At 40.6% G+C, this 21,528-nt stretch overlaps 1 protein-coding gene across 2 annotated transcripts; it reads right to left on the bottom strand.

Annotated features, from left to right (window-relative positions):
• Nucleotides 1–7,901: 7,901 nt before the first annotated feature.
• hsf4 (heat shock transcription factor 4) lies at nucleotides 7,902–21,458 on the bottom strand. Of its 2 annotated transcripts, none has more exons than XM_044035286.1 (13): nucleotides 20,949–21,458; nucleotides 20,157–20,265; nucleotides 19,268–19,395; nucleotides 17,815–17,939; nucleotides 15,335–15,410; nucleotides 14,348–14,415; nucleotides 13,076–13,175; nucleotides 12,816–12,934; nucleotides 11,374–11,616; nucleotides 10,701–10,836; nucleotides 10,487–10,552; nucleotides 9,105–9,206; nucleotides 7,902–8,724 (listed from the first exon to the last, which is right to left on the bottom strand). In XM_044035286.1, the coding sequence occupies exons 1-12, from the start codon at nucleotides 21,072–21,074 to the stop codon at nucleotides 9,147–9,149; spliced, it is 1,356 nt and encodes a 451-aa protein (XP_043891221.1). In that variant the 5' UTR covers nucleotides 21,075–21,458; the 3' UTR covers nucleotides 7,902–8,724; nucleotides 9,105–9,146. The 2 variants fall into 2 exon arrangements, with proteins under 2 accessions (XP_043891221.1, XP_043891222.1); XM_044035287.1 differs by having other exon boundaries at nucleotides 8,715–8,777.
• Between the last annotated feature and the right edge of the window lie 70 nt (nucleotides 21,459–21,528).

Raw genomic sequence — 21,528 nt, 5'->3', positions numbered from 1 at the left:
TTGCTTTTTTTGTCATATAAACAAGTTAGGCCGTCTAAAATCGAGCTAGTCTTAGTCAGACTAACATGTCTGGATAATGTGATTCATAGTTCAATTACTCAAGTATACACTTATTTTGACTAGGGTTGGATTAGGTGTTCTAGAGATAGATAAATAGAAATTCACAATGTCCTGCAGTTCTTGGTAAAATGTGGATAAATGAGTAAATATTGCACCTGCCCATTGTTTGGCACGCACCAACATTTCCTCCTCAGGCTTTGAACCGGACGTAGAAGGAGAGGATGTGTAAACTGCAGTACTCACACAGTGGTCACGTCGTTGTTCAGACAACACAGCAACCACATCTAATCCTTATCATGATTAACATGTAAAGCAGGTACAAAACACAGAGCCACAGCACCGGTTGTTTTTCTGTGACAAGAGGGTCAACAGGAAATTGATTCAAAATGCACGAGCTTAAAGTTACAGCAGTCAAACATACTTTGTCTCCTCTGCACGTATACTCGGACTGGGCAATAGTCCGATTGCCGGTCTTAGTCGGACTTCAGCCTTAGCTCGATTGAACTGTGCATGTAAACGTACAGACTGTTACAGTCTGAAGCTATAAGCTGCAGACATGACAAAACAGACATGAGCTGAGCTTCTGCAGTGAGTGGCAGAGATGCTGCTTTAAGGACGACATGTTTTCTTCTGCTGCAGCTTTGTCACACACACACACACACACACACACACACACAAAGTCACAAGTCAGGACAAAGACGGTGAGGACAACACTTTTCTTGGGTTCAGTCAAAGAGACGACATCAGACTCTCCCCGTTCCTCAGGTGAGCCTGCAGAACTCTCGGCCGGAAGGGTCAACTCTCGGTGCATATTTCAACCTGCAAAGTTGCTGTCTCATCATCTCACTTTACTAAAGCACAGACATGAAACCATAACACTGCTTTACTGAGAATCAGAATCGTGTGGAGAGATTAGTTTGCATTAAAACGTACGCGCTACAGCTTTAAGCGACTGACTGTGCGGGGCGTTTCTCATCTCTGCAGAATCTTGTCCTGGTCTGTGTTGTAAGGCTGTGCTGCTGGTGGTTATAAATAAAATACATCTTGTTCTGTTGTAGTCTGCTGCTGCACCCGACTGCAGCTGCTGCAGGACTGGTTTCTGAGGATCCCAGGCTGATATTTGGTTTAAAAAAGAAAAGAAAAGAAATAGCACGTATGACATCGTTTGAAATCTTTACATCCACCTCAGTGTGCAGGAGTGTGTGTTGTGTGTTTCTGTGTATCCACTGCTGTCAGGAGTTTTCCAGGGAAGGGTTAAACTCCAGAGTGATGCTCCGAGGAGCACGATGAGAGGCGAGGTACTCAGGGACAACACAGGCCTTTCCAAATAGCACTCTGAATAATGCAGACGTGTGGAGGGAGGGACGGAGTGGAGGAGGAGGTGGTGGGAGTAAGAGAGGAGGAGGAGGAGGAATTACAGGAAAGACTGTGGTGAATCGGGAGGGAGAAGATTTGTGGAATGAAATGAGCACAGTGATGATAAAATGGTGGAAAGATGTCCAAAGGACAGCTGCTTCATAAAGACACACGCGGTGACGTGGAGGAAAGTGGGTGATGGGAGAGGAGGGGGGGAGGGCACAGAGGTCAGGGTGGGCATGGATGTGGAGACAAGAGGTTCAGGTCAGTGAGTCCAGCTGAGGAACAAGCATGGAGGACGCGCTCATGCTCAACACAAATGACAGGCGCACAGAGGGAAGGCCTCTAGAATAACTGACAGGCCTGGCAGAAGCTTAATGGATTTTTGTGATGGTCCACCAGTTCAACCTGGCTAACACCAGGCCTGATAGTCAGTGGAGGAGACTATGCAACACTAAATACACAGCACATACACGGCCAAAAGATGATATTACATTACATTACATGTCATTTAGCAGACGCTTTTATCCAAAGCGACTTACAATGGGTATATCTTCATCAGGCTAAGCATGTATTCCCCCCCCCACAGACCTTTGTTCTCATCTAATCCCATTGGTTCTCAAACTGTGGTATTGGTGCGCAAGCTTCCTTTGGTGGAAAATCAGAAATAGCGATCCGCCTCCTGTGAAGAGTCCATAGCAGACTTTGCTCGGCCTATTTACACCACTGTACTTTAACGTTGGTGATAATGGTTTTACTTTGAGAGCTCCACATTTACATAACATGGTAGTTGGTATAAAAAAGTCCAAACTAAATTAGAACTTTTCATGTCTGCAAAAGTTGAAAGACTCATACAAGAATAACAATTGCTGTAGATTTCCATGATGACTAATGAGAATCAGAGCAAAAAAAGTAAAACAGAGGAGTTGGCAGGCAGACTTTAAGGCCAGTGTGCTGTTCATGGTAGAACAGCATGTGTCTCTGCCTCCCCCACACCTTTCTTTTTGTTATTTCCTCCACTTCCTTATTTCAGCTATTAAACCTCTTTTTTGTTTTTCTGTCATTCATCCATCTTCTACCACTGTATCCTCCACATGAGGGTCGCAGTGGGTGCTGGTGCCAATCCCAGCTGACAGAGGGGGAAAGGCGGGGTCACACCCTTGGACAGGTCAACAGTCACATAACGTGCCACATACAGAGACAAACAACCATTCACTCTCACACCTAGAGTGTCCAATTTGCCTAGTCCCCAAATCTGCATGTTTTTGGACTGTGGGAGGAAACCAGAGAACCCCCCCACGCACACACACACGCGGTGAGAACATGCTGTTGACTTCCCCACTCACCGTGACACAGGCCTTCACCTCGACTGGAGCAAGTCACGTTCTTATCTTTGTCTCCTCAACACGACGAGCAGATGTGTAACATCCGTTAGTGAGATCACGTTTGATTACTTCACTTCCCGTGTTTTCCCCGCCACCTTAATTGCAGGCTCCGCCCCCCCTATTAGTTTCAGCTGTGTTCAATCCTCACCTCACGATTTAGTCTCTGTATTGTAACAACTGTCAGATGACTCAAATACAGACTCCAGACAAAGTAAACAACAAACTTTACTCCAAAATAGGCGCGGTGCACAGTCTGGTGAAGAATCCTTGTGAAGAATACAGACTGGCGGAAACTGACAGGTGAACAGAGGCTAAATAATGAGGGGGGTAATTAACAGCAACACAGCTGAAACTAATGGGGGAGGAGCAGTCAATCAAGGTGTCTGGGGAACAAAGAACTTAACAAAATAAAACAGGAAATGCCAAAAATATTACTTCACATGAGGGTCACGGGGATCGCTGGACCCTCTATTTTTTCTACACTTTAAAATAAATGAGTCTAAGCATAAATACAGTTCAGTGGCAGTATAGCCTGACTTTATACCCACACTGCAGCTCTGGTGTGTGTCAGTAATCAGAGACAGAAGCATTTTTGTTTGACTTCACTGCGACGAGCATGAGCGTTAGACAGTTAGTGATTCCACCACTAACACTCTCAGGTTGATGGCTGGTTAAAAGGGAGGAAATCTAATTTGGAGGCTTCACAAATGGAATATGTGCTCCATCAGAGGTGTAACTGGAGAGCAGTGCAGCTCAGCCGTGAAATAAAGACAAGTCAGAGGGAGGGAGGCAAAAGTCGAGGAGAGAGATAATGACATTTGAAGCAACTTCCTGTCCCCCTCTCCCTCACACTCTCTGTGTGTGTGTGTGTGTGTGTGGATCTAAAATGTGTTTGATGTTGATAACAGTGATTTTTGACTATTGTATTTTACATGAAGCTTAAAAAACTAAGTTTTACCTGTGTGTGCAGTAACCTAACAATTCATAATAAAGCCACCACCAGACTGTGACACACGCTGAAGGTTTGTAAAGGACTATTATTAAGATTTTAACATATATTAACAAAACAAAAAGCATTTATATGCCAGAGCGTTTGAAATGAGGTGTGAAAAAAGGATTTTGGCCTTGATCACACAACAAAGTAAGGATCAATCAAACTTCATTCAAGAATTGACAGAAAAAGATGCACATACTGTGTGTTTATGTTGAAAATGTACTGTATGTGCTATATATACTGTATATGCTATTTCAGGACAGATGTCCATGTGGTTATGTTGTATACATGAGATATTTTAGGATCATTTCTGAGTCAGTCTGAAATCTTGTTGTGGATGACAACAATGGTTTGACTTGAATAGAATAGAATAGAATAGAATGGAATAGAATAGAATGGAATAGAATAGAATAGAATAAATCTTTTTAGTCCACTGAGGTTGGAATATTGTCTTTGTCTCACCAATTACAGAGGACACAAATAACACTGATTACACTAAAAACCTCAATAAAAACACCTTAAAAAGATGTAAAATAACAGTACATTTAAAAGCAAAGAGTAAAAAGTCAAAAGTCAAAAGTGAACATGAGGAAGTGATAAAGAAGTGTGTCACTTCACCACCACTACTTTGCTGTGGCTGCAGGTGTGACGTGGGAAGTGAAACAGACTTGTAGTCAGTTGTTGATCTACAAACCTGTGATTGACGGCATCAACACAGTAAAAAATAAATGTTATCATTGATTTATGCTCATATCTGTCACACATGAAGCCAAATTGACTTGAGAATGATAAAGAATTTCAGTTGTTGAGGTAGCATGGTAGCATTTATTATTTTATTTTTATTTTTTTTTACAAAAAAGAACCCTGTTCCAACTGTTTCTAAATATATCTTCCCATTGTTCTGATAACTAGCAGCCGGGGGAATAAAAATGTGTTTCCGAGGCTGCGTTGTTGAAGGCATGTTGCCACTCTGACTGTAAAAGAACAGGCTGGAGGTTTAAAGTGTTCTTTATATGAAACATGTGGAGAACAAAAAGATAATCTGCTTTTTCAATATGTGGCAATTTTGCCCATATTGTGTGTGCTGGTTGTCGCACATGACCGCGGCTCACTGTCGCTGGCGTGGAGACAGACAGATGGATATCACATTGTCTCTTAGTTTCCTTTACTTTTATTTGTTTGAACAACTAAAATATGCCATAAACAGGTGGAATACATATCGGTTTTCTTTGCGTCTCCATTACAAAACACTTTAGTCTTTGCCTCAAAAAAAAAACAAAAAACCAAACCATTTTTAAAACAGACATTTTCAGCAGGTTGTGGCCCACTTTTCAAAAGCACCTGAGCACCGAGATCCTCCGTGTTGTGACCAGGAGGCTTTTTCTCGTGTCTGTGCTGCATACTGATGTAACGCTGGTGTCACACCGCCTGCAGTGCAAAGGTGCTTCTGTGTTGCCAGGCAGAGATCTTATCACTCGCTTAACACAAATAACGTCTGTATCTCGTCGTGATCCTGACAAGCATGAATGTCATTTGAACACACGTCTGTTTATTTCCCCCTTGTGTTCTCATATTTAATATTAAAAAGCAAAACAGTATGAAGTAACAACATGACAGCAATTGAATGTATATATTTATATCACTCCTTGGAAAAAAACACTCATATCTTTATGAGGAACAAGAATAAATGCAAAAATGTCTTTCATGTACCATAAACTCGCAAATATCATACAACTGTTTTTTTTAAGTGCAATTTTCCTTGTTTCACACCACAACCGCCCTTCTTCTACCACCTCTCCCCCAAAGCATTCACATGTACAAAATGGGGTGCGTTCCAATATGATCTGTAGGGGGCAGTGTTCATTACCTTTTCAACCATCAAAATCAATATAAAGTTTAGGTAAATCTACATAAATGATAAGGAAATTGTTTCATTCCATCATGGGACTTTTTTTATTTGTACTTTTATTGTCCCATAATTATAATTTAATTGTCATCACTTTGGAAGAATGGCACAACCAAAGCTATCAATTGAGAAAATATTAATAATAATATTAATAAGTAGAATGAAAAGTGCTTTTTTGGATGCTAATTTTAATCACTTTAAAATACTTTTGCTCTGTAAAGAGCTTTTGGATTGACATAGGAGACAAAATGTTAAGTTAATTAATCATGTCTGAGTAAACCTGGATTTATAAATCTACATTAATGGGCATTGGCATTGCTGTAAAGCTAAGCACCTGTAACAAAACAGCATTGTTGGAAGCTCACACTGGGCTGTGTTGTGTTTATATATGTAGATATAAAGATGGACGACATGGCAGTTCCCCGGAAGTGATAGTAGTGTGTTCCAGTTGCAGTCAGAAGTCGGAATTTCCAAGTTCCTAGTTGGAACTTTTTACTGGTTTGAGTGACTCACAGCTGAAAGGTCCGTCATGCAGGGGAGTGGGAGTGTCGAGGCTCGGATGACTATCCTTGGAGACTATTCTTCTGTTGTTGAAATTACTTATTACTTATATTCGAGTCCACCTAACCAGAAACCGGGGTTGTTAGTTGGACAATTTGTCTTGCTTTTGTCAACTTACCAAATGCTGTCACATGTTAATGCAACCAAAATAGAAGGTTCTACAAAGGTTGAATGAAGCTTGTGACAAAAGTAACATTAGGGGAACGTTCTGAGAATTCAATGTGCTTGAAATGGCAGCTACCTAAAAGGTAACGTTCCCAGAACGCTCTGGGAACCAGGTATTGTTACCTGGGCCCTCAGGTCTGATTTACAACTCGGAAATTTGGAGCAACCTAAGATTCAAAGATAGCTGCCACTCACATCAATCGAAAAACAATTCTCACACAATCCTTCACCTAATACAAGAACATGTTGTTATGCTGTTAGTGTGTGTGTGTGTGTAAAATACCATGCAGACCTTTGATATGAACTGGTTTTGCTAATAATGGCTAGTCCTAGTTTGGGTCTATGTATTTTATTATTTCTTAACCGGAACACAGTCCATTTTGAATTACGTCACTCATAACCCGAATTCCAACTTCCGACTCAAATGGAACATACCAACGTCGAACCGTTTTTATTGCGCCCTGCTGGTTGGCAGCAGTATTGGTCATAAACCCCGCCTCCTCCATTGTGTTTCTGTCATGATTGACACTGACATGGATTGGTCGAGCCAGTCCATGATCACCGTTGCTCAGACTATAAATGATGTCCCCGGTGCAAAACGTTGACGCGTCATCCATCTTTATCTGTGTAGCCGACACGTGCACATCCCCAGAACCTCAAACACAAAGTCTGAGACTTTTGTTCAACTCGGTGCTAAGAATGAACAAGGCTTTCATCAACGAACAGACAGTATTACTCTGCAGTGCATCTCACTGTGTTCCAGTCCGCCACGCACAGTTGTCGTTCCCTACATTCCCATGGTCATCCGTGTACTGCAAACCTGTGAGTTCCCACAGTTCTGTACAGTATATTGCACAATTTAACTCGTATTCAAGAAGTTCCCAAGAAATATCTCTCATCTTTCCAAGTGTTGCCCGCAACCAGTGCTGAGGATTCACGTTTACACTGAATATCTAATGATTTCTACTATTTCACAGCATTAATATACATCTCATCAAGCAGGTATTTATTGTTTTAGAGCAGGCTGAATTCTCAAGTGTCCACCCCACTATACATGTAGTGAAATGTTTTGAAAGACTGGCTCCATGTGAACACATGTGAGGTTTTTTTCATTTTCTCTACAGAGAATGAAAAGCAGCATTCCATTATCATGACTGTTTGCAGATGATAACTGCCGTAACTTTCAGAGAGGAAGGTCCCGCTATCTCACGTACAGTATTTGACCTGTTGCTGTAAACTATAAAAAGATACAGATCGTGCAAAAGTTGTGGATGAGAAGTCTTTTTTGTTGGATACTTGAAACCTCACATTTAAATGGACAGAAGAGAAGTTACTCTAAGTCTCTAGCTAAGTGGCTGGACTCCATTGTTTTTGTCTTAAAGTGGAATTTAGTCTGCTCGCTTTTGCCTTTTTCTCTACGGAGCTCCCCCTGCAGTTTGGGAGTACATATTTTTACATCCATCTATCCATCGTCTACCGCTTTATCCTCACTTTCGTAAAAACTTGCCGCTGTTTTCTGTTTTCAATAGAGCCGGCGAACACCATTCGCGGAGCCATGTCCATGCCGGTCAGCATCTGTTTCACATGCTCTGAAGTTTACTCTTCTTCCTCGCTTTTGCTTCTTTTTCGCTGGCTCTGCCATGATGAACGTCTAAAATAACGTCATTTGTGTTTCTCGTAAGACCCAGAGTCTTTGTGAGACCTCCTGATTCTGAGAGGCGCCACAGGGACAGCTCCCAGTTTCCCGTGAACAGAAGAGAAATCCTGCATAGTCCCACTTTAAACATTTATCATTGATTGAAATGCATCACTTAAATAATATAAAGTACAGTGTATTTTAAACACACTGCATTTTATGTGATAAAGTGACTGTTTTGTTTACCTCTTAATACAAGTCAGTTTTTTCACAATACGCAAAAAAATAATAATCAGAAAATCACTCACGCAAAGGCTAAAGTGCAGGAGCCAAGAATGCACTGTTTTCATACAGGTGGCTTAATATTATATCTCGAAACAATCGTGTCACTGGGTAACTATAAAAAAACGTAAGACCAGCATCTTTTCCAGTGATGACAGCGTTCGTGGAGACGACAGCTGATGAACCGCGAAACATAAGCCGCCTTGATTGGTTCAATGAAGAAGAACACCATGTGTGTGGCTATGACGTTACCAGGCAGATCCTTTTTTCGGGTGGATGTATAAAGACTGCAAATGTGCTGAAGGAGAGAGCCTGGCGGGGGCCGTGGGATCAAACTCATGCAGAGTGGAATAATATGGGTAACAGCAGCTTCTGTGGCCTGAAGAGACAGACGAGGTGACAGTGTCAGGAAACAGCAGCTCACCAAGTAATCTGTCATTCCAGTTTGGAAATACATGAGAGAGAATGAGGAGAAGTGAGGCTGCGGGGATCATCTCTCCCTCAGCAAATATATATATACACATGTCCCCATTGGATTATACATTCATCTAAATAGTCCATTTTTCAAGAAAACTTTGCCCAGATTTAAAGATTTCTTTTAGGCTGAATACTGCCCACAGGCTGGGATGTTGCACGATTTGGTGTCGTCTTGGAACAAATAACAAAGAACCTAATGAGACTTTTACTTTCATTAGTGTGTGGTCCAGTTGTGGAAATATTGCACACCTCACTGAATAGGTCACATGATTTTTCTTTTACCTTCATCTTCAGAGGGAGGACAATCCACTGCACAGGTGTCAATCACTGGTCTTCACATCCAGCAGCTGGAAAAGCCTCCGCTTCCTGATTCTGGAACATGTACTAAGAGGGAGGAAGAACATTAACACACACACATTTGTACCTTTAACCCATAACTCTCACTTTTACAATAAATACATTAGTGCCGTTCAAAACTCTGGATGCCAGCAGAGTGAGGCGCTAATACTGAACGACACCAAACTTAAAAAGCCACAGTGACCCTCTCTAAAATGTCTTGACCAGAGGAGAAGAAACACAAATGGTGCTTTTATAATAATACAGTTCTAGCACTACTTGACTCTACTCGGTTTTTTTTGCTTTTCCATTAGTGATAGTACCTGGTGATTTCTTTTGTTGTGAGATTCCAGGCATGCTGAGCCAATACTAAAATGTGATGTGGCCACTAATTGGTCAGAGTCATCAGAGTAATTGGTCATCTAATTTCACTATACCAGTGTTTGAAGTATAGAAAGAGGAGGATGATGAGAGAGCAAATTATCTTCTAAATGATCTGTTTACACCTGTCTGTTTATGATGTGTTACAGAAAAGTTACAGCACCTCATTATAAGTTATAGTGCAAAACAATTTAATCTATTTTATTGAATTTTATTGCAATGTTCTGCACTGACTTCTGAATCTCTAAAAACTTTATTCTTCATCCTCAGCTTCACTGTTCTCTGTAGTTTGGCACAAAAGCTCCGCCTGGTGGTGGTTTAGCAACACTGCATCACTGTGACTGACTGCGAGTCAGTGTGTGGATGTCATCATGTGTTCACACTAACGTTATCGCTGTGTCAAAAATACAACTGCCAGTTTTGCTTAAGACCGAGTGTTGAAATGTAAGTGTGCTGTGACCTGTGAGTCACTCTGAGTGCAGAGCAGTAATGTAACACAAACACACACACACACAAACACACACACACACACACAAAGCCTTAATCATCATTGTGTGAACTCAACTTTAACAGACGTTTGTCTATATTTAAATGTAACATGATACAGCTCTAAGCAAGAATACATTATGTCATTAACACATTCTGAGACTGTTTCTTCTTTTGTAGGAGGTCATCTTCCTGTTAACTCATTTCTTAACTTGTTAACTTATCGGTGGTTCTCAATCTGTGGTACATGTACCACCAGTGGTACGTGAGTTTCTTCTGGTGGTACTTCAGAAAATCAGATATACTGTACCAGAGTATGTGACAGAAAATGACACAAGTAACAATAATAATAGTCACCTTATCTCTCGCTCCATCTTAATCTAATATGTGAGGTAGAGGAGGACGAGGAGAGAGGAAATGATATAGGGAATATCTTATCAGTGTCCCACTGTGTGACTTACCGATTTGAGGTTGGACTCCATCTCTGTGAAGGTCCACTCAGTGAGCGGCAGGCTTAAACTGAAGGGCTACAGAGGAACAGGGGGAGGTGACGTTGTCATTCAGGTCAGTGTTGAATAATAGATCAGTTCAATGTGTGCTGTGTTTACAACAAAGAAGACAACAACCACTCAGAATGTTTAAATATCAGATGTGTATCAGATGGTCTCCACTCACATCCATGACAGCGCTGCTCCCAGCTTCCACAGCGTTCTGCTGCTGCTGCTGCTGCTGCTGCTGCTGATGACTCCTGAGCAGCAGCTGCTGAAGCTCCTCCAGACTCATGTCCACGGTCTCCACTGTGTCCTCCACTCTGTGCACACACAGTAAATGTAACTGTAAATGGAAATATCGCCATCACAAGACGAGACTGCTTCCCTCATTAGCATAGTTTTGAGTCTATTTAAATATCCGAAAGCTGGTAGGCGACACCTTTCATAAAATATAAACATAAAGGAGATTGCTGAATTATTGGGTCACAAACTAAAAAAAAAAAAAAACTTCATTCATTCATGGATTTCTGTGGAATTGAAGATTTGTGAACAGATGAAGTTAAAGTATTTGTTATTTATATACTATCCTGCATGGGATTGCCTTGGATGCCTCGCTTTTAAACCGCCATTTATATTTTATAGAGTTTTCTTAAGAATAAAAGTACAGGGATGATTGTGAAATTTGAAAATACTGAATTTGTTGATCTTTTATTGCACAATAACATACTTAGCACCCATGGGGAAGTTCAGGGAGAAACAGCTTATATATTGGTATACACTACAAAGCAACATGAAATTAATAATAATAATTAATAATTAGCTTTAATGTACTTCGACTGTGACACCTGAGCACCTACCTTTCCATGAGCGACCTTTTACTCCTTTTCTCCACCACAGAGGTCGCAGAGCCCCTCCCCTCCAGAACAGACTGGACCATTGCAACGGGAAGGACGGGAGGTTCAGCGGAGCAAACCTCACATGTGGACACAGTCAGTGCTGCGGCCTCTCCTCCCACCACACTGCCTCCTTTCCCTGCTCCTGCTCCTCCTCTCACTCCTGGACTCACAGGTTCTTCTTTGATGAGCATCATGCACTTCTCCCTGTCAGTACAGACACACATGGTGAGACAGAAGTGGACTTTTAATCTTTCTGACACGACTGCTATCTGCTTTAAGACTGATCGGGTTCATACATCAGTGCTTCCCCACACCTGAACATGACTTAAATTTAGGGATGGCGCAATACCACTTTATTGTGTCCGATACTGATCTGATATCACAAACTCTTGCCGATAACAATATCAGTCCAATACAGTCAATTTAGTGATTTCAAACAACTTGCAACTACTTTATTTACACATTTACAGTTGCAAAGTGAAGCAAGTGATATAGGATTTTACATTATTATCAGTCCAACATCAGATCCAGTGATTTTGACCAGTATTGAACCGGCTCATCCTTACTTAATTTCACAAATGTGCTTTCCAGGGTGTAACATTTATTTTAGTGTTTACTGGCAGAAATTGAATATGCTAAACATAAATGTGTTTGTATTAATGTATCATCAGTTGTTTCTTTTTCCTAACCTGAGAATAAGCTTTTTATGTGTTGTTTTTCAGTTAGTTGCTTTTAAGATGTTGCCACACAGAAGCCCAAACAGACAATCCAGCCAGAGCATGCGTTTGGTATTTTGAAGCAGAATCTTGCCAAAGAGAGTGTCCTCTCACGAAATCTAACTATGGGTCATATTCAATTCAATTGTATCTGTATCCAAATCACAACATACATCATCTCAAGGTAAAAACCCAACTGTTCACACAATGAGCAAGCACTAGGCATCAGTGGAGAGAAAAAAACCCTCCCTTTTAACAGGAAGAAGATCTCTGTCAGAACCAGACACAAAGATGTGTGGCCATCTGCCTTGACTGGTTGGTGTGAAAGGAGAAATGGGGGAACAGGGGAGAGAAAGGACAAGAGGGAGGTGAGGTAGAGACAGAAGTTGTCATTATGACTCAAAATAGGTTTCCACAGGCAGTTTGCTTCATGGTTAAGGCATTTTAGACTTTGACTTCCTGCCTAGCCCTGTCGTTTAGCCCTTACCCTAACCTCACTGACATGTGTGCCTTGTTGAGCTGAAAAATAACAGTGCACCTATGGGTCATATTCAGGGCCACAGTGACCCACAGTTAGGTTTCAGTTTGGAGGAAAGGTTGGCTTGAGAAAAAGAAGAGGTGAGTGTGTGAGTCCTCCACCGTGTGGCAGTACTGTCTGCTGCAGAATGTTGTCCTGCATGAACTCACCTGGTCTCATCAGGCTGCATCTGCAGGGCCATGCTGGCCTGAGACAGGTCAGTGACGTCTGATATGATCGGCCCTCCTGTCAGCACACTAGTGGAACATGAGGCAGTGTCACTGGATGGCTGATGATGAGAGAAAAAAAACAAACTCTTGTTAGATTTGGAGTTAAAATCCAAATCTAAATAATTACGGTTGGGTATTTTTGAATGTTGCTCCATTTTGGTGTTATGAAGCAGTTGCGTATAATTATTTCATTTTCTCACCGACTGAATGTAGAAGGCCTCATGAATGGGCTCCATTGGGTGACTGTGGTTGAACTTGGAAGGAGGAGGACTGGGAGAACCGTCGTCTAACATCAGAGGCCTGGACAGAACATGACGGAGAACAATCACGCCGAAAAAAAAGAAAAGAAATATCTCATACAAGTTTTTACACTTAAGGGAAGGTGTAAAGTTTGGTGCAGAGATACTGATAAAAGGTAAATGGAAAGTGATTCAGTGAATAAAGATGAGGTTGAGACTGAAGGTCACACCAGTTTCATTAGTGAAAATAATCTGCTCAAACACGTAACACATTTTTAACAGAAACCAGACCTTGAAGAGCTGATAACGAGACAATGACACATACACACACTCATAATGTAATGCATTACATGAGGGATATGTAAATGCATGACGCAAACGTCCAGATCCAGTATGAAACTGTTCAAATAAGTTAGTTAGTTAGATCAGAATGTACATGAATTATATATAATAACATTGTACATAAAATAGATAAAGTATAGTACGTATACCTTATTTTTGTGTTATTATTTATTATGGACCACGGATTTCTGTTTCAAATGAGACAATCAGTGTTTGACAATGTTTGTGGACAAATAACATGTCAGTAAACAACAAGGAAATCATTTGTCATTTTTCCCAGGTGGAACAGTGAGAGTGATTTCTGTATGTGTGTGTGTGTGTGTGTGTGTGTGTGGTGTCAGCCTCGTTTGCACTCTGCAACAAAGCTGAACCGGTATTTTACACACTCAGCAGGGTCACACACTTTGCTCTGCCCTCACCGTGTGCGAATGTGCGTGTGTGTATTTGTTACCTCGTTGGGACCTTTTATGGCATAAACACTGACCTTTTCAGGACCAGTTGTCCTCGTGGAGACTAAAACCTGGTCCTAATGAGGCAGAACCTCATTCCCGAGGAGCTGGTTACGTTTGGGACTGAGATTTTAAACCGAAGTTCGGTTAAGGTTAGGTTATAGTTAGGTATTGATTGGTTATGGTTAAAGTTGTGGCTAATGCTTTGTTTAGTCAGTGCAGTGTCCTGAGAAGAATAGCTGCACAAACCTGTGTGTGTTTGTGTGCGCATGTGCTTTGACTGACTGACTCAGCACTGGTGTCCATTCATAGAGCTGTGGAGTTATTAGATTGTCCAGTTTGTCAGCTGAGGCAGTCCTTCTCACTTTTGTTGATTGACCCACTGTCTGTGTGTGTCTGTGTGTGTCTGTGTGTGTCTGTGTGTGTGTGTGTGTGTACTCACAGCTTTCTTTTCAGGCCCACGGTGCTGGGCGTGTTGGACTGCATCTGACTGAACAGAAACTGAATCAGCTGGTCGAGAGAGAGAGAAAGCACAGCATGAATCAGCATTCTCACACACACACACACACACACACACACACATGCACACACTCATGTGTGGAAATCACGCTTCAATCATTTCACATATTGTCTGATTGGTTTGAAGAATCGTAGGAGCAAGCATGCAATCCAATCCAATCCAACTTTATTTATAAAGCACTTTAAAAAAACGACGACAACAGCTGAAACAAAGTGCTGTACATCATAGATAAATTAAAAGCATAAGACTTTAAATCAAACAATAAATATGATCTGAGTATGATTGTAACAGTGTGTCTTCCTTCACCAGATTATCTTAATCTCGTCCACATCTCTCAGCATCCATCCATCTCTCCTCAGAATAAATCACTGTTAAAAGTGATATTGATGATATTGTTATGGTCATTGCTGGTGAACATACAAACACATGAAAACAACACGACTGTACATGGAGGATTGTGTGATATACTGTATATTTGTTTTTATGTGAAAACACAGTTTTTAATATCTAGTCCTAGTCTGGATATATTGTTTTTATTGTATTTTATAGTACGGCTGTTACTTTAACACGTTTTATGTCTTTCTTTCTTTTTTTTTTAGATGTAGTTTATCTGCCGTATGAAATCTCATTTATTATTCTGTACTGCACAGTACTTTGGTCAAATGTGGTTGTTTCAAAGTGCTTTACAAATACAGTTGGATTCTCATAATTACACTTCAAAAACAACGTGTGTGTCACATTTTGGTGAAATTATTTTCAATTTTCAATTTTACATATATGATATCAGAAGTGGGGTCATGTTTACAGTAGCCCACAATGGACAAACTAAACATGTTTTGAGTTTTGATAATCACCGATGGCGACACATCACCCTAGAGAGAGAGATCTGACCAGGATGCAGTGACTGACCTTGTTCATGACTTTCTGTTGCTGCGTGTGGTTCTGTCTCAGTGAGACCACCTCTCTCCACAGGACCTCATTCTGCCTGCAAACAGGAGGAGACAGATGATGATGATGACGACGACAGCAGAGGTGATGGAGAGAATGACAAACACAGAGAACTTCTTTTCATTTGGCCTATGTGGCCAAACATCATGACTAGACCACAGTTAATGTCTCCACTTCGCTGTAGAGGAGACAGAGACACAAAGAGTGTAATGTTCAGCAGATCCAATCCAGTTTGGAAGCTTTCCGTGACGCTAATCACTCGTCTACCTGCCTCAGCGGCCTGTGAGCGGCCAGACTGAAAATGTACACAGGACACTTTTACAATGCCCTCAACTCAAGCCTCTTTCTCTTGTGCCTGGATTATGCTTCTACTGCAAGGACGTCACAATAAAGTTTATAATACTTTATAATACTAAAACATTTTTATAAAACTACCTTTTACAATAAATGTCAAAGATTTTTACTAAATGTAATATTGTAAAAGGTGACTTCAATGTGTACTAAAGTCATTTTCTGGAACTTTCACTCCCTTTTAGGTACTTTATACCTATATAGATACAAGATTGAGAACACATTATTGCTATAAATCCACATTTATGGTGGTTATGAAATGAAAGGAAATGACTGTAAAACGCCACACTGCTTCTTTATTTCACTTCCTCTTTCTCGTGCCCTGAGACTGTCTCCATTTTCAAACTTTTATGTCTCTGTTATTGTAAACTTGTTAATCATTATATACTGTATACTTTAATACCACACTAGCTTTATAGTTATGTAAATATATGCAAATCTCATATTTATTTTTCTATTCTTAGTTGGAGCAGATGTAAAGAAAACCCAATTTGCCCACGGTGATTAATGTAGTGTTCCTGATTCTGATTCTGATTTAAAAATATCTGAGCTCATGTGACTTCACATGTGCAGGTGCACACATCTGTGTTCTGTCATTACTGGTGTGTGTGTGTGTGTGTGTGAGTGAGTCAGGTGAGCAGGTGAACATTCTCTCCGCTCATTAGCAAACAATAGTGAGCACAAAGCAGCACACAGTGAGCACACGGTAGCTATTTTCAGCCACAATAGCTTCGAGAGAAAAGAGTCAGTTCATCCACTGGGTGGTTTGTTCCAATTTAGCGAGAGAGAGAGAGAGAGAGAGAGAGAGAGTGAGTGGTGGAGGAGAATTTAAATTACAAAGCATCCTCACTGCATTTACTTTACAGAGGTGGAAAGAAAATGCAGGTTTTCTATGTTTCTACTGAACCTATATTGGAAAATTCCAAGGAGTTAAGTTGGAACACAAGACACTGGTGAATGTTCGTCCAGTAACGCTAACCCAATTTGATTTGAAATAGTATATATTATTGTATAGAATTTTATGAGTGGACGGTTGGTAGTCTCTGTGTGTGGCCCTGTGATGGACTGGCGACCTGTCCAGAATGTGACCCCGCCTATCGCCCTGTGTCAGCTGAGATTGCCACGGCTCCCCCGCGACCCTCATGTGGAGGATAAAGCAGTAGGAAATGGATGGAGTGTAACAGAGCTCCATCTTCTTCTTCTTCCTCAAAGTCAGTTTATTTCCAGCAGGTGAATAAAATATCACATATCACACAGAAATCCTGGGTATTCCTACTAATTTTAGTATGAAATAAGCTTCAGGGTCTTGTTTCTGGTGCCCTACCAGAAGAAGACTGAAATAGGATTAAAGGAGTTCTGTAATAAATATATCAGCTTAAAGACTTCTTTCTTTGTTTTTTAAAAAGCAAAGCATAACCACACAATACAGTCCCATGATTTTACAATCACAAGGCAAACAACAGAATGGAGTCATGGGATGTGCTGAAGATACCATACATCCATCATCTACTGCTTTATCCTCCACATGCTGACATGCTGATGCTAAAGGCTATTAATAATGAATACTACCTGCCAGTGGCAGATCTAATAAATAAATATTAGGGGCCTCAATTTATAACGTCCATGGTCCAGTGGCACCACACCTGGATCAGCCTCAGGTTTCCAGTACATCATTGACTGCTAAATCCTCAAGCCAACACATGCAGTGTGTTGTTTTATTTTCCCCCAGCACACTGCACACCAACAGTTTGGTATTTTCCTGACCCAAAATGTTCTCTGCCATCTGTGTGGTATTTCAGTGCCAGGAACAGAGCAGAGCAGACACCGCACAGATGGAAGGAGCGATGCAAACGAGCATCGAGGCTGCATGAAGCAGGTTGCCGGTGGGTTTTTTTGGCCAGTGCTGCAGAGTGTGCAGCTGTTTGTGAGGCGATGAAAGCACTGCGACCAGGTCATTTACTCCTCGCCACACCCTCACGTGATATCAGCTGCATTGCTGCACTGATATGAAACCAAAAATAATTCACATGGGAGACATCGTGGTGAATTTTAAAGATTAAAACAGGGCAAACCCTTGTTGTCCTACTCACTGTTTCATGTCCTGCATCTGACAGTCCATGTTGTCCTGTTGTGTTCTGAGAAGCTGAACTTCGTAGAGCAGTTTGCTCAGGTCCTCCTGGCGAACTTTGGTCTCCTCACTCTTCACTAAGGACACCTGCAGATGCAGAGCACAGGCAGTGATACAACACACATAATATACAGCTCCTGTATACAGTCTGCCTCGGGGAAATCAAAACTCCATCACTGTTACATTAAAATCACACCTTACAGGAAACAAGAAAGAAAAACACCCCAGGTACCCGACAGGACAGGTGAATTGGACCTAATTAAAGTCCCTGAGTGACCTTTGACCCATTTTGACTGATACATGTTTATGTTTATGTGTTTCATTTTGTCAGCACTTTAATTTGTAAAGTTTTGCCTTTAATTAAAAACAATTAACGTGAGATTTGTATCCCCTTGTCCTTTTGTACGACACAAGAAAGAACCCCAACCTTGTTATTAAAGTAACTAAGTAACTTTTACTACTGTATGACTACATTTCAAACAAGCTATTATTTTACTTTAGGTTGAATACATTTTTAGACCAGTATTTTTAATTTATGAAAATAGTGGGACGTTTACTTCTACCTCTGCTGACCGTGAGCAGCAAAACTCAAAATGTAAAAGATTGGTATGAGATTTTCTCTAAATGTAGTTTATGGTGTAAAGAAGAAATTATTAGATTTTGGTGATTATCTGTACATGACTCTGGATTCATGTTTTTCATTTAAATCAACAGTTAACCTTTGGTGAGAAAGGACGCAGTTTTGCGGCATGTGACTGCTCATTCAAATTTTTATTCTACTATCTTTTTTTTTTTTGAACAATGTTTTTATTGATTTTCAATAAGAACATATAAACACATCGCCCCATACCAAACCAGTGACACAATAATACACAAGCAAACCTTGCTGTTCTATTCTAATATCTAATCTAATCTCTTGTATTGCTATGGAACTGTTACTGAACTTTTATTGACTTATAAAAGTCTATGATGTAAAATGTGTTTTGAGGTAGGCTTCCGAATAACAGATAAGGACTAAATGGGCCATAGGCTATAGATATACACTGGTATCACTTTGCCTTTTTATATGTACGTAAATCTCTGGTATTTGCTTGTTACTCATAGAGAACATAGATATACAATATATGTGTGTACATATATATATATATATATATATATATATATACACATATATATATATACACATACACATACATATATATATAAACATATACATATACATGTATATATATGTATATACATATATATATACTTACCTTACTGTGCATGTTCCATTATTGATGTAAGGCATGTAAGGAATCACCAACTCATCTCATGAGTGAATCAAGTAAACCTCTGCTCTTCCAGGTTGAGGCTGAAGGAGGCGCTACCCTTCCCTCACAGTGGTGTGTTTGTGTGTGTGTGTGTTTCCATACCTTCCTCTTGATGTGCTCCAGCATGTGTTCGTGTCCCTGGAGGAAGTACAGGTGTTGGAACTCGGTGTCGTCTCTCTCAGGCTTCACCAGACCGCTCTGCTCGATGTTCACCACCTTACGGAAACCATCTGGACACAAGACGCGTGTGCAAACGCACGCCAGCTTTACATTTCAGCAACGAGGCATTTCAAAGCGCTTTCCATTGGAAAGAAAGAGAAATACAACAGCAGCAGCATCAAATATAACAAGCTGATGATAACACATTTAAATAGAGAAGTAATAGAAAGAGGGGAGAACAATAAATTAAAAGTTGCAGTTATGGCTGAGGTGCAGCAGTGATAGTCCTGGTTCTGGAGACACAGAGCAAACCTGACCCAGGTGACCTTCATGATCTGGATGATTTATAGTGAGCCAGCAGGTCAGAAATGTATTTTGGGCCTAAATCAATCACTGCTTTATAGACTATAACAGTAATGTATTATATTATATATAAGTATTTGGCAGACGAGGAAGCCAGAGTAAGAACCTCAGAACAGGAGTTAGAATATGTGTTCCCCCTTTTTTGGTCTTAATGAGAATCAGCTGCAGCTAAGAACAACATTGCAGTTGCGCAGTAAGTGTTTCCCAATCCTGGTCCTCAGGATTTTTAGATGTTTTCCCTGCTCCAACACACCTGATTCAAATGATCAGCTCAACGTCAAGCTCTGCGAAAGCCTGATAACGAGCCATTCATTTGAATCAGGTGTAAAGATAAAGACATGGGCCAGTTTTTACAGATCCTGTCGCACCATAAATCACTTCAGTCTTCTTGATGTATTCTTTAGAAAGATAAACTTTACTGTTACTGAGAGAAGAGGTGAGAGGAGGCGAGCGGAGGTGTACCACTCACACATGTTAAGCTGCCGCACAAAGCTTGCCATGTTATTGTGTTTGAAGTACTTTGGCAGAACTTCCTTAGCAAACCGTCCCTGGTCAAACACGTGAAAACTCGTGCCGGTCTGAAAAAGAAAAGTCACAGTTAACATTGTCTCCAATAATATCACGACATGACATTTAGACTGATAATTATGGGTATTTGGATTTAGTTTACTGGAAAAGAAATAATTCTGACAATCTTGTCAATACTGGTCCAGATAATCTGACTAAAAAAATCAACCAAATATCAAAAATGAAGTTCAATCTTTGCATATTATACGAAGCTCTGATAAATAAAAACTGATAAAATTACAAAAAAAAACTGAAATACTATAGAACAATTAGAGCTACAGATAAAGTTGAACAGAAATCAGCATTAAGTGTAAATTAATGGCAGCACACACAATGATAATCTCTTAATTTGATTTTAAAAGCCCAAATATGCTCCCGTAGCTGGATTAAGTTCATGATCATACTTTATGTGATCCAAATGTCAGTTATTAAGAAACTTTTTTTGTTAAAGTTTAAGGCCAAAATGTTGTGTACTACAGCTTTAATTAATGAGTAAAATTCAGTTCCTGTGTGCAATAAAAATCATGTTATTTTTTGTCTGTTTGTTGTTTGTCAAATGTTGTTGTCAGAATTTACTTGACGAATTTTGTCACAATAGTTTGTCATTAAAAATCAGGAAAGACTGGTTGATTATTAAATTTTGCCATGAAACATATTTCATATTTTCTTTATCACGTATTGTGTCGCGACTCACAGCGCTCCAGCAGATGAGGTGGTTGGTGTCTGGATCCTCCACCAGGGTCCACAGCTTGGTGAGAAACGCTGGAACATTACTGGCATAACTGCCGTCTGCACCCATGGCACCTGGAGACTCCTGCATACTCACCCCTGTCCAAGACCGATCACAACAGGAAACCAAATATGTGTGAGTGTGTGTGTGTGTGCGTGTGTGTGTGTGCGTGTGTGTGGTGACTCCCAAATCAGTCCATGTTTAAGTAACTCCACTTGTGTTGATCTGTCACTGATAATCCCAAGTTTGTCTGAGTCTCTTCGATTCCATGTCAGTCGGTCCTCGATCACACAATCTCTTCCTTTCCTTAGTTATTCCACCTCTCTTGACTTGTTTATTAAAAAACACGCACAAAAAACAGAATAGAACACACGTATATCCTCATGTCATCTGTGCTTGACACTCAAGCTCCTTTTGTCTCCGCTGCTCTCAGTCCTCGCTGCCACACTGCTCGTCCAACTGAATGTCATCACAGAAGGTCCATGTCAGCACACGCCATTCACTGTGCCAAACTGTGCCATCGCGCCCCCCCTCCTCTTTTCCC

Source organism: Solea senegalensis, linkage group LG10 (genome assembly GCF_019176455.1).
Source record: "Solea senegalensis isolate Sse05_10M linkage group LG10, IFAPA_SoseM_1, whole genome shotgun sequence".
NCBI classification, from domain to species: Eukaryota; Metazoa; Chordata; class Actinopteri; order Pleuronectiformes; family Soleidae; genus Solea; species Solea senegalensis.
This window is presented reverse-complemented; position numbering and strand designations above follow the sequence as displayed.